This window comes from Phyllostomus discolor, chromosome 7 (assembly GCF_004126475.2).
Source record: "Phyllostomus discolor isolate MPI-MPIP mPhyDis1 chromosome 7, mPhyDis1.pri.v3, whole genome shotgun sequence".
Taxonomy (NCBI): Eukaryota; Metazoa; Chordata; class Mammalia; order Chiroptera; family Phyllostomidae; genus Phyllostomus; species Phyllostomus discolor.
In genome coordinates, this window is record NC_040909.2 from 116796322 (window position 1) to 116810926 (window position 14605).

Genomic DNA, 14605 nt, shown 5'->3' on the forward strand with positions numbered 1-14605 from the left:
ATTATATAATTTAAGCTCCCTTATTTCTAAGAAAAATGGGATATTAGAATATTTTCTAACTTCTCAAATACAATAATTTTAAAGACATTCAGGGAGTATTGTCTTCACTATGAATGAAAAGATGTATGGAAGAGGGAGGTTAATTTTTTACAGAGGTTTGGGGAAGCTTGAGGATATTTGTGAAATCTAGTAAAATAAGCCCCCTTCTATTTTAATCATAATCATATGATTCATTGATATCTTAAAGTTACATACCTGAAAATAGACATTAATTACAAGCAATAGCAGACTTGCAAGAAGTTAAATATTTAGTTAGAAATATCAGGACAGAAAGAATTTAAATATTTAGTTAGAAATATCAGAACAGTTTTAAGAGGCTAAATATTGCATATGCTTTAAGAATTGTTCTCACATATGCCATCCTTAAACTAGTCACTAACACACCATTCTCCCTGCTCTCTCTCCCCCTCCCTACATTCTGCTTTCTTCTTATTTCTCTCTCTATGTATATATTATATTTTTTAAAATGCTCGTTCAGTGAATGGGTTCTGCTAAATTCCTAGGTATCACAGACAAGCACTCTACTTTTTCTTTGCTCCCAGCACCTGAAGGATACAGTAAATGGTCTTATCAGTATCAGTGGTTTAATTTGGGAGCAACTGAAAGAAAGAGGAGGGTGGGGAGAGACTGTGTCCTAGTGTCTTTGTATTAGGTATTTATATGTGTGGGGCTAGGGATACAAGAAGTGTAGTTTTGGACATTCTCCAAATGACTCATATGTATATCCCCCATTAAAGGACCATTGAAAATGTGTGTTGTAAGTATAAGCTGTGTTAGAGATCTTTACTGAATGTGAGAACAGTGCCATTTTTCCCAAAATACGAGTATTTTGGGCTGACCTCCAGAACGTGGTGAGAAGGAAGAACACTTAATGAGGAAAGCTGTTCATTGGACTTTAATAATGTACTTATTTTTATCTAGTTCCCTGGAGTACTTTCATTCCTTTCTTTCTTTTTTTCTAAAGAATCCAGATGTAGTCCACCTGAAAGAAACAACTCCCTCCTCTATTTCTACTGGTATTCGATCTGCACGAGTTGTGTCTTCAACTTCTGAGGAGGAAGAAGCATTTACTGAGAAGTTTCTAAAAATTAATTGCAAATATATTACCAGAGGCAAGGTAACAAATAGCACCTTAGAAACTACTTTTAACTATGCTTTATTTATTACTAAAATATGACAGTTTGGCAAGTCACCCACATCAGCAAATTCTTAAATATTTTTAAAAAGTATTAGCAGAACTACTGGTTTGAGTTAGTGTGGACTTTGCTTGCAACTAACAATCTGGTGGTCTGTAGCAGTTGTTAAAGGCAATGGGATATAAATAAATTTACAGCAGTAAGGTACAGTTCACTTGCTGTTGGTAGAATATCTCAAAAAGCTTATATAAAGTGACTACTCTTGGGCACTCTGAAGTGTTAACCCTTGCAAAGTTAGCGTAACACACGAATAGAAAGATAACTACCATTTATTGACTGTCGATGCCAGAAACTGCTTTTTAGTGTTTTAATAATTTATCAACTCAAAATAATCCTGTTCAAAAGGTGGTCCTATTCCTTCTGCATAGGAAAAAATAAATATCAGAAAAGGTTAATATGTCCAAGTCTCTTTCATGGCCACAATTCCAACCGAGTTTGAATCTGTGTTTTATATACTACATCTTTCTGCTTTACTGAACAAAGGATATCAAGTCTGCAGAGGGAATATAGTAAAGTAACACAGAGATAGAAAATAAACTTCAGGTACTGCAAAGAATTTCTTCTTTGGCCCATGGCATTTTTAGAGTGTTTGGTTTCTAAACGTTTGGAGATTTTTAAAAATATCTTCTTTTTTATTGAGTTCTGATGTTATTCCATATGATTAAAGACCATGCTACTTTTGAAGACTTAATATAAGACTTATTTTATGGTCCAGAATGTGATGTATCTCGATAAATATTACATGTGTACTTGAAAGTGATGTGTATTCTGCTATTATTGGGAGGACTATTCTATAAATGTCCGTTAATTCAAGTTGAGTGATGGTGTTGTTCTGTATTCCTACTGATTTTCTGTTTATTTGTTCTATCAGTTATTGACAGGAGGATATTGAAATAATTTCACTGTAGTTGTCTATCTCTCCTTTCATTTTTGTTTTTGTTTTGTGTGTTTTGAAGTTTTGCCACTAGGCATAAAAATGTTTATTGTCCTCATGAATTGATTGGTTTCATTATTCTTGGTTATATTCTTGCTATGTAATTTACTTTGTGATACAGTCACTTCAGATCCCTTTTGATTAGTGTTAGCATGGTTTATCTTTTTTGTTGTTTTACTTTTGGCCTCTGTCTTTATATTTAAAATGGATTTCCATACCTTACATTAGAATTCACTCTTTGTGTTTTACATTCTGTGGGTTTTGACAAATAATGACATCTACCCACCATTACAGTATCATAGAGAATAGTTTCATTGCCCTAAAAATCTTCTGCAATCTGGCTAGTCATTTCTCCTGCTCAACTCCGGGAAACTAAAATCTTCTTACTGAATAGTTTTGCCATTTCAATAGTGTCCTGTAGTTGAGGGTCACACAGTATGATTGTAGGATTTCAGATTATCTTCTTTCACTTAGCAGTATGCATTTAAGTCCTCCACATTTTTTTATTAATTGACAGGTCTTTTCTTTTAATTGCTGAATAATAATTCATTGTGTGGGTGTTATGCATTCACCAACTGAAGGACATCTTGTTTGCTTCAAAATTTGGGCACTTATGAATATAGCCACTATAAACATTCATATGCAGGTTTTTTTGTAGACATAAGTTTTTACCTTATTTGGGTAGAAAGGAGTGTTATTGCTATCAATAGATCTAGGTCATATGGTAAGATTATATTTAGCTTTGCAAGAAACTCCCAAGATGTCTTCCCATGTGCTTGTATCATTTTGTATTCCTACAAGCAATCAGTAAGAGTTGCTGTTGCTTCACGTCTTCACTGGCATTCACTGTTGTCAGTATTTCAGATCTGAGCCATGCTCACTGGTCTTCAGCGGTAAATCATTGTTTTAATTCACATTTCCCTAATGACTTACAATATTGAGCATATTCTTATAAGTTTATTTGCTATCCTACATCTTTGGGCATTTCTTTTTATTTGAAAGATCTTTTCATTGGGCATAGAATTTTAGGTTGACAGGGTTTTCTTTTTTCTCAGAATTTTAAAGATGTTTCTTTCAGAAATCCACCATTCTCTAGCTTGCATTGTTTCTGAAGAGAAGTCTTCTGTTGTTTTAGTATTTGGTGATCTGTACAAAATATAATATTTTCTTTCAGTTGTATTTAAGATGGTCTGTTTATCACTCATTTTGAGCAATTTGATTATAATGTGCCTTGGTGTTTTTTTGTTTGTTTGTTTTACTTGAGGTTCATGTAGCTTCTTGGATCCATGAGTTTATAGTTTTCCTCAAATTAGTGAACTTTTTGGCCATATTCAAATATTTTTTCTCTCCCATTCTCCCCTCTTTTGGGAACTCAGATCATGCATGTTGAGGTTTCTCAAGGATATTTCTCATAGATCCCTGGCACTCTGCTCTCTTTGTTTGTTTTAGGCAATTTCAACTGCTGTGTCTTTATGTTCAATAATATTTTTCTCCCATGTCTGACCTGCTGTTCTATCTAGTGTATTTTCCATCAAAGTTCAGAGTGGACCTCTTATATTTTCATGGACCCTACTTACTTGCATAATCTTTCTTCTAAATTCTTGACTATATGGAATATATATCAAGGTATTCTTACATTATATATATTCTACTCTTGACTATCTATTCCTTGGATTATACCCAGGCGATGTAAATGTTCCTACAGCATACTTTACCGTCTCTCATTGCCCTGAGTTAGCATGCGATCCGGGAATACAAACTGATATATGTTAATCTATTTAAAATATTACCCAAAAGATGATTAAGTGATGGTTTATATGAAGTTACTTATTTAGGTGGCCCATGGCCTGAACAAAAAGAGATGCTACTCATAGTTTCAGATTGACTCACATTCTCCCACCAAAATGCATATATTTTTCTCTCCAATATTGCAGACAGTTACTATAAATGATAAGCATGCTTTATTATTTTGAACATTTGTAATAGCTTTTTTCCACTTGGGCTTAGGTCACCATTTTTAGTCATATTTGTTCTACTCGATTATTTTAAAAAATAGTTTTATGTTCTTAAACCAAGTAAATTCACAGAGCTGAGTATGGAGTTGGAAGGGGGGTGTGATACCAAATAAAAAAGGATTTAATTTTTTCTTAATAGCTTTAGAAAAAAAAACACAAGATAACTCTGAAGTAACAATTTGTATTTTTAGAATTCTGTCTGCTTCTTCATTTTTATACTTTCAGAATATAGTGAAATGGGAGTTTAAAAAAATGAACTAAGGCATCATGTATTTGGCCCTTGAGTTGAAGTGATTATGTAGTTTGTTACTCTAATGTGGAGGTATTGTGGTAAAAGCACACACTGCCTGCATTTTGAATCTTGTTCTACCACTTACTAGCTAGCTGTGTTACTTACTGCCCTTGGTCAAGTTTCCCAGTCTCTTTCAACCTTAATTTTCTAATATGTGTACTCATCTCAGAGTTGATTTTGATGGTCAAATGAACAATAATGTATATAAAGCATGATACATACAAAGCATTCAGTAAATTAGCTAATATTAGTGGGATTGGCTTCTTACAGACTTCAGTTTGCTGCTTGTAAAATGAGAGGGTTGGACTCTTTATGTGAATAGTGAATATTCACTGTTTGTGTGAATATACTTCAAAATTTATATCTGTCATGATTAAATTTAAATGATTACAGTATACCTTGGAAGTCATCTAATCTACCTAATTTTATAGATTAGGAGTTTCAAACTCATTTTCACAGGGGGCCACATCAGTCTCACAGTTACCTTCAAAGGGTCAAAATAATTTTAAGACTGTAATAAATGTAACTACTCCTTAACTGTTAAGGAGCTGAAATTATATTCGGCCCTTTGAAGGCAACCGTGAGGCTGATGTGGCCCCCCCGTGAAAACGAGTTTGACACTACTGTTATAGATTAAAAAACTGAGGCTCTGCAGCTTTGCTTGCCACTCAAGGTCACATTCCTAGGTAGTAGTCATGTCAAGTGAAACAGATTTTCTAAAAAGATGTTTTAAAAGAGATTATACTATTTTCCTTTTATAGTGGATTAAATTGTCAATGTTATTTCTTAACCTGCATTGTGTACATAAAACTATATTTGGTACCTCCAGTGAGGGAACAACACGGGAAGCAGTACGAAAATTAATGTAAAACATGGCTCATGCCTTAGAGGAGTTTACAGTCCCTTCTTACATCACTGCAGTTGTCTTGCTGATATAACTCAGTATTTTACTAAGGTTGCAGATTTTAGACCTGACTTTGATTAAGAGTGAATATAATTTTTATTTTTATTTTGCCTCCACTAATGAGGAGAACTTCCTGGGAAAATTGGTATTTTATTAATGTTTCTATGAGAATGCCTTAATGCTTGAATGTACTGCTTTTATATAGCAGATGGCCTAGCATCAGAAGAAAATTAGTAAAAATAGCTAGAATACTTTTTGAAAATTTAAACTTTGAAGACTAAACATTATTTTCTTTTTATCTTAGGGCACAGTCAGTGGTGTGCTGCTAGTTACACCAAATAATATAATGTTTGATCCACATAAAACTGACCCTTTGGTTCAAGAGAATGGCTGTGAGGAGTATGGGATCATGTGTCCAATGGAAGAGGTGATGTCAGCTGCAATGTACAAAGAAATTTTGGATAGCAAAATAAAGGAATCCTTACCCATGTAAGAGTGTTTTTTATACTCCTTTGCAGTTTTATTGCATTTAGATAGTTGACCCTAGTCTAATACTCTTAAGTATTTTTATTATAGCTGCTTTTCATTTTATTAATAATGAAACAAAAATATATGTAGTGTTGAAAAGATTATTCTCAATGCACTTAGAATAGGAGTTGTTTTAGGTTTATATTTGTATATTTGGTCAGAGAACTGGGTATTTAAAAGTAACCTGTAGTACTAGTTTAATACAGTGTTTACTAGCTTTTTTAAATTCAGACATAGCATTCAGAATTCTAAATTATTTATATGAGTAATTTAAGGTAATATAAGTAATCATGGGTAGCTGTTAATTTTTCTTACAAGAGCCTGGGGTGGGACTTGGGGAGGCCACGTGAACAAAAATCTGACACTGCCATGGCCAGAGCGGCTTTCCATTTTTGATTTATTGCTTTATATGCTTGCATCCTTCTTTCTCAGAAAACTGTAAAATATGGGGGAGAAGTTCCCAAAATTGCACAATTATGAAGAGTTAACCTTGGAATATACTGGTCAGGGGATATGTGGTTATCTGATTGTGATTCAGGTAACATACGTGTAAGGCAACAAGTCAGCATAGCCTTTGCATGTAATGTGCTCTGCCAAAGGACTGACTAGAGAGAAAAGGGAGAAATAAGAAATAAAAGGAGAAGCTTATAAGATAGGTATACAAAGAAAGAAAGAAAGAAGTAGAAAGGAAGGAAATTGATATGTAAGGGACAAGAACTCCCACATTTCTCCATACATGACCATCAACAGTTTAAAAACTGGCTTCACTTTAACTGGTTCTGAAATACACGAGGTCTGTCCTGAAAAAGTCCACTTATTGTTAATATAACAAGAACAGTTTGTGTGATATTGATGTAACCTGGCAGCCAAGGAGAGTGGACTGGAATGTGCATGTTCACACTTCACTGTACTAGTCAGTGGGGGTGGTAGATGCTGTTGAGTGAGCATGAGCACTGTGTGGCTGTCATATTCAAAATGACTGAGCAAGTAGAGCAACAAATCTGCATCAAATTTTGCATTAAGCTTGAACATTCCTCCATGGAAACTATTCAGGATGATTCAGAAGGTATTCAGGGATGATGCAATGAGTACAACGCAAATAAAACTGTGGCACAAACACTTCAAAGATGGTTGAGAATCTGTTGAAAGTGATCCCTGTTCTGGAAGGCCTGCAACAAGCAGAACACCTGAGAATGTTGAACGTGTATGGGCTGCAGTTAACAAAGATCAGCCACTGACAGTGTGAGAACTAGAAGCTGATCTGGGGATTCCAAAAACTCCTGTGTCTGAGATTTTGACACAGGATCTTGGCATGAAATGTATTGTGGCAAAATTTGTTCTGCAGCTTCTGCTACCTGAGCAGAAGGAACATCATGCAGCAGTTGCTGATGATGTGATTCAAACCCCTACCAATGAACCAGATTTCCTCAAGAAGGTCTTAGCTTTGAAGGGAACTTGAGGCATCATTGTCCTATGTACAATGTTTCTTGTATTTTGTATCTTCTTCAATAAATGACTCTATTTTTCATAGTACATGGCTGGATACTTTCTGGACAAACCTCACATATTCCTTTATTAGCCCATAGGGATGATGAAGGCTGTTTTAAAATTCATCTTGTGGGATAGAACTAACTTAGAATGGAGAGGAACAAATTATTTTGTTTGTGAGGCAGACTACATGAGTTGTTAAGATACATGTGGAGAATAAAATTTCTTATTCAGAAAGTCTTCATTATACCTTTCACTCAATAGATACTATTTTGGCTTGATAAACTCATCTTTAAAGGTACAGATAATTCCTGGGATATCCTCTAATGTCAGTTATTTTTATAGATCATTCAAAGTCAGTTTCAGCAAATAAGGATTATTGGAGTGGGTAGGGGGATGAGAAAAAAGTAAAGGATAGAAGGATTAAATTAAAAGAAACAAGATTATATATGTATGTGCATATTATCAATCATTGGTAAGGTTAATTTTCTGTTGCCCTGCTTTTCCATTTGCATTATATTTTGGGATTCTCTTAGGTTGAGTGATCCATAATTATTGTACAGGGATGCTGTAGGGTTCCTTCTCTTGCAGATCACTGTTTTATCATTCAGAATATTACCTGGAAAGACCATGCATTTGATCTAAATATTTTTAAAATATTTAAAGAGAAAGAAAAAGAAATAACATTCAATTCTTCCTTATGAATTGATTAAAAACAATATTTGTGACAAATCATATAAGTGAAGTGTAATTTCACAGTAATGTCATGCATGGCAAAAATGAGGTATAAGATTTGATTTTCTTTTAAACTGCTTGGGAAGTTATTTTAAAGGTGTTTTTTCTGGAACTGTATACATCAGTAGAAGCATCATTGGCATTAGTAAGTGTTTAGTCTTTTGGCATATTAACACTAAAGGTTATGGCACTTACATAGATATATATATCCTATTAGGTTTGTTACTTATCTCTTATTTAAGGGTCTTATTAAATGTAAATGTACAGTTTCTAAAAACTTTTCCACATTCCAAGACCTATATACAGGGTAGGGAAAAGGTAGGTTTACAGTTCTAATGGAAAATAATACAATAATTAATAAATAATAGTACAAGAATAAACTTTCCTATACTCACAGCTGTAAACCTACTTATGCCCCTCCCTGCATGCAGTATGAGTGGATCACCAGTAGATGGCACTGTTACATATTTGATAGCACGAGTTAAATGCTTGTGTTTTCTAAGATGAATCAGATACAAGACGCAGAAATATGCACTGGACTTCAACTAATTTATACTTCTTGTAAAAATAAATTGTTCCCAACCTAATCATGATAGAAAATTGGAAAAATACCAAAAGGTAGACTAAGAAGAAAGGAGTTAACTCAGCTTCACCATCCAGAGACAACCAATTATTTTTATGTTGAATTACTTTTCAGTGTATTTATTTTTAAACTTGCATAAATATTAATAGTTTTTCTAGTAAGAACTCATGCAGTTTCCATCTATCAGAAACTATTTTTAACTGTCATTTTAAATTGCTGAGTTGTATTTCATGCTATAAATGTTTGCACTACCTCCTTCTGGAACTTAGACTTAACTTTTGAAATTACTTACGTACACAAATGCCATTAAACATGGAAATCTAGATGCAGTTATAAGCCATTCAGCTGCCTAATACCTAATCCCTTTAGTTGATCAAGTTCTCTTAGAGTTTTTACTAAGAATTGTTGCTGGTAGCCTGAAGAATTCCTGTAAGTACTTTTGCCTCAGTTCTACTCAGGTTGGTTTTCAGCTTTGCATTTGAGCTCTATATTTTACTTTAATCTCTATTTAAATTACCACTGTGTGTACATGTGTGTGTAATATCAATCAATGTATTCCTTTACTAAGACATATAAATTTTAATCAAAAGTTTACCTAAGCTTATTTTTCATATGCTATCAATGAATAGATTTTAACTTAGAATTTTGCTTCACCTAAAACTTATATCATTATCTTCTCTTCAGGTGTATTCAAGAAGTCTTATGTTGATGTTTTCCATATCTTAAGCAATTGATGTAAAAACTTAACTATTACTTAGTCTATATGAATAAATCAAAATTTGTGATATGCTATTAAGAGATGTATGCTACATCCTTTTAGAAAAGCCTATTTTGGAATATTAATTTAGTGATAAGTTTTGTGGAAAATGAAAGACTACCATTTAAAAAATCTATTAACTTACTGTTTCATTTACTGGCAGAGAAATAACAGATCAGTTATCAGGAAGGGACTTCTGCCATTTAAAGAAAATGACAAGAAGTAACACTGATGAAATAGACTCAAGAATCCGTGAGGCGGGTAACGATAGTGCCAGCACTGCTCCTAGGAGCACCGAGGAGTCTCTTTCTGAAGATGTGTTCACAGAATCAGAACTCTCTCCTGTACGGGAGGAGCTTGTCTCTTCAGATAAGCTGCGACAAGGTAAATCGTCTGGTGCATCATCAGAGCCTGTGCAGACTGTCAATCAGAGTGGCGTACAATGTTCAACAGTCATGTCCAAGTCTGCTACTACTCCTGATCAGTTAAAATCTGATTCTGGACATTCTATAAGTGAAGCTGGAGCTCTTTCACTTAAAACTGATTTAAATAACTTTGAAATGGCCACTAAGGAAGGAGATCAGCCTACAGATAATATTCAAGAAATATCAGGCCCTAAAGAAGAATGCGTAAATATAAAAGGCAATGCAGACCAGGATTTTCTCAATGAGAATTCACCGCACGTAGAAGAGAATGAAAAAGAAAGTATACCTTGTGGGAAAGCAACAGAATTCAAACAAAAGCAAACTGTCAAAGGAAAACAAGGGAAGGAACAAAATCAGGACTCAGAGACAGAGGTAGAGGAGCTACGGAAACTCTGGAAAACCCATACTATGCAACAAACTAAACAGCAAAGGGAAAATATTCAACAGGTGTCACAAAAAGAAATTAAGCATAAAATAGCAGCTGTTGATATAGAAGGTAAGTGGTAAAGAGTATATAAGTTCACATTGTTGCATACTGTCTCCCTCTTCCTCACTGACTCAGAAGCTGTTCCATCTTAGGCTGCTCTGCAGAAGAATCTAGTGGCTCCTGCCTGCTGTTTCTCTGGGGCAAAGCGTCATCCTTTGGTTTCTACTTTCTTGACTTTTCTCATCCCACAGGAGATTATACATATAATGAGTGTCTTTTCCACCATGTTTAAACATTCCCAACTCACCACATTCTATTATTTTTCAACAACTTAATTCTTGAAAATGCATACAAGCTCTGTAATACCTTTAATTTCTCCTTTTTATTTTGTACTTGTTTTTGGTGTGTTGCCTCATTAAAATGTCTTTTTTTCATTGTATATATAATATGCTAATTGCCATTTGTAATAGATGAAATTGTAATCCCATCTTTTCAAAAAAGTACGATTAGACATAAAAATCTGTTCTTTCAATTCTTCCAGTATCCAGAAGTTCTTTCATTGTCTGATTAAGTGTTTTCCTTTAAACAGAAGCACTACGGATAAATTAAAACACCACTTTCATTTCCAGTTTTGTTTTGGAGAACTGTTTACTTATGGAGATTACAGAAATAGCCTTTTATGTCTGATATATAGTGCTTCTGCTTAATGGGTTAATGGAGTACAGCTCCTGTATCTTAAGTAACATTTCTTAGAGTCTGTTGGAATACTGATTCCAGGCCAATCCAGTTTATACATGACATTTCTTTTTTTTTAATTCAAATTTTTATTATTAAAATATGCATAAAATAAAAATTACCATTTTAACCATTTTTAAATGTAAAATTCAATGGCAGTAAATATATTCACCTTGTTGTACAGCTATCACCACCAGCCATTTCCAAAATGTTTTTGTCTTCCCAAACTGAAACTGTATCCGTTAAAAAATTATTCTCTCCTTTTCCCAGTTCCTAACAACCACCATTCTACCTTTTGTCTCTCTGAATTTTTGTCTCTATTCTAAGTACCTCATATAAATGGAATCATATAATATCTATCTTTTTGTCTGTAGCTTATTTCCCATATGTAATGCCTTCAGGTTTGGTCTGTGTTGTAAAATATGTTAGAATTTCCTTCCTTTTTAAGGAATAATATTCCATTATGCATATCACGTTTTCTTTATTCACTCATTAATGGGCATTTGGGTTGGTTCAACCTCTGGCTTTTGTAAATAGTGCTTCTGTGAACACCGGAGTACAAATACCTGTTCGAGCCCCTCCTTTCAGTTTTTTGGGGGCATATGCCCAAAAGTGGATTTGCTGGGTTCCATGGTTATTCTGCATTTAATTTTTTTGAGTAACTGCCCAACTGTTTTCCACAGTGCCAGCACCATTTTACATTTCTATCAGCAATGCACATCAAGTTGGTTTAGTTTTTAAAATACTGAATTTTGTTTCTGTCATCTTAGATATTCTGAAGACCTAAGGATTACATTCAGTAGATGCTAAAGAAAAATCATTTACTCAAAGCAAACTCTATAAAAAATTGAATATTTCTTCCTTTGTAATATTTTTCTTTATTCAGAGTTAATGTCCATTAAAGATGATTTTTTAAAAATAAAATATAGGGAATTTTTACAAAATTCATAAAAATTACCTGGAACTCATCACCTAGAGATGATCATTATTAATATTTGGTACATTTATCTTTGATCTTTGCTGTGTTATGTATATATATTCATATATATATAACTTTGATATTTATATGTATGTATATATATTTTTTATATAAAATCATAATTATGCTGTATGATTTCCGCTTTTTTCACTTAACATTTTATGTCATGAATGTTTCCCATTTCCATATTGTTAAGACATTCAGTTGTTATTAACAGTTCCTATTGTTAAAATATTTCCCATCTTTGGTGCTGTAAAGAACGTTGGCAGGGACATCTTTATTGATATCTCTGTGTCTGGTGGTTGCCTTATATTTAGCATCTTTGAGAAAGGCGGAACGAGGGGTTCTGTGAACCGTACTGTGGGAGAGCTGTCTCACTGCAGTGGGTTTGGTGGGGAGGGGATCTGTGATGACAAGCTGCTGCAAGGAGAACAGCTGGTAGGTGTGTTCGGACAGACACCCCCCATCGTTGCTGTTTGGTGTCTTCCCGTTTTTTGTGTGGTAGGGGTGTGTGGTAATTAATTATCTAACTTTAAGTAATTTGAGATTCTATAATGGGGAAATATTCATGATCTTTAATGACTTCTGTAATAAAACTGTTCAATAAATATAAAACTGGAATATATCTGGGGGCTGGGCAGGAATGGTAAAGGTTTATTTTTTAACCATATGCAAATACTTAGGCTCAGATTATTTGCCTTCCACAGTGTTACACAGAAGAAAGCCATGACTAATACCCAGATTTCCTGACTATAACTATGTATTTCCTCTACACTACGATGCCTTCGTAAACTAATTAATGTCCAGATTCCTAAATTCAACTCTGTTGTCACACCCTTGATGCCTTATGTCCGAATCTGTGGTTGGGAGAGTCAATGATAACTCAGGCTCAATCAACTGTTTAAACAGATGGCTGGGGCTAGCATATCATTGATTAATCACACCTTAATATGTATGTTAAGGCTTTAGAATCTTTTTAATTAAATTTTTGTCTGTAACAGCTATATTAAAGTAAACCTTAAAAAATTCTACAGACTTATTTGGCTACTATTCTAGAAAGCTGATAGACGATGTACAGAAGACTATATTTGTATGTGTAATTATTTTAGTATGGTTGTTACAAACAAAAATGTAACAAGAGTTCCTGAAGCTTTGACATTTTTTCCTGATCTTTAGACATAATTTCAGTTTGTAATGTGGCTGTTAGTTCATTAGTCTTGTTGTACCTATACCTTTGATGGAAAAAAATACAAGAGAATTCACCTGAGTGTCAATAAGTTGAAGTATTAGTCTGTAATTATTTGTCAGAAGTTTGAAGATAAGCATTATTTAATTTAAATCATTTAAGCATGGTGTATAAGACTTGAATAAACCGTGTGGGTCTCAATTCTAGGTTCGGCACTTTTAAAAGAAAAGAGAAGGCATCAATTACATAAATTCTTATGTCTCAGAGTTGGAAAACCAATGAGGAAAACATTTGTATCCCACGCAAGTGCAACGATGCAACAGTATGCCCAGAGAGATAAGAAACATGAATATTGGTTTGCTGTGCCACAAGAAAGGTAAAAAAAAAATTATTGAGATCCTTTGAATTAAAATTACTTTCTATATCACTTAACACCAGTTACAATGTAGTTTTGTAACATACAGTTTATTATTAAAACCTGACATGAAATCTGTTTAAAATAATTTAAATCCTGTTTTATACTCTTTAACTCGCCCCATTTTTAATGTTATTCTTTTTGGTGACTTCATGTAAAAAATATGAACATACACCTAGTTTTAGTAGTAAAGAAACACAATGTCTTAGAGCAAGAAGGTTCATCAAAATACTAGCTGGAATGGCCCCTACCTCGTGGCAGGTGATGATGAATGATCCCTGGTTTAAAGTCTCCTCCAATACTTAGTGGATACCTGCTATATACATAGCACTATTACACTGATTTTTAAAGTATGGGTTCTGGCACAAATAATGCCCCTTTTTCTTGCAAATTCATAAGCATATAATTCTGTAACATGACAACATCACACTCAAGCCCACCATATGACATTTTAGGTGGAATGTTCAAATTAAAACTATAAATCATTACACCCATATTGTTACCCTACCAACCACTCTCAAGCAGGCATTATTTCTGCTGGACCTTGTATATATAGTAGACTCTAAACATAACAGTTTGCCCTCTACCATTATCCATTAAAAAATACTTGAATGTACTCCTCTTTAACAGAATTACTTTTTCTCTTTAAACTCATTGAATCATTACTTTGCATCATTACTTTTTCTCTTTGATCTTGTATTTCCATATGCCTCCTCATAGAATCTTATGTTACTATATATTTATTCCCTATTATATTTCTTTGCAACCAGTCACATACACTTATACATTTATGTGTTTGTGTGTGTACATATTGAAATTGCATTATTTTAAAATTTTCTGTGACTGTTGTTGAAGTAGTAATGGGTCTAAGGTTTACCCTACATGACATCTTAACAAGTTGGTCTGTCTCAGTTTAATGCATGCTGGGAGAAAACTCGAGTCCCAA

At 33.8% G+C, this 14605-nt stretch overlaps 1 protein-coding gene across 11 annotated transcripts in view; it reads left to right on the plus strand.

Annotated features, from left to right (window-relative positions):
* Positions 1-14605, plus strand: part of OXR1 (oxidation resistance 1) — a 376616-nt gene that overhangs the window by 325933 nt on the left and 36078 nt on the right. For all 11 annotated transcript variants that reach the window (XM_028534085.2, XM_028534087.2, XM_036031343.1 and 8 more), the window contains 4 exons: positions 1025-1177; positions 5706-5890; positions 9656-10413; positions 13452-13620. In XM_028534085.2, coding sequence (XP_028389886.1) covers positions 1025-1177; positions 5706-5890; positions 9656-10413; positions 13452-13620 — 1265 coding nt within the window. The remainder of the gene's footprint in view (positions 1-1024; positions 1178-5705; positions 5891-9655; positions 10414-13451; positions 13621-14605) is intronic.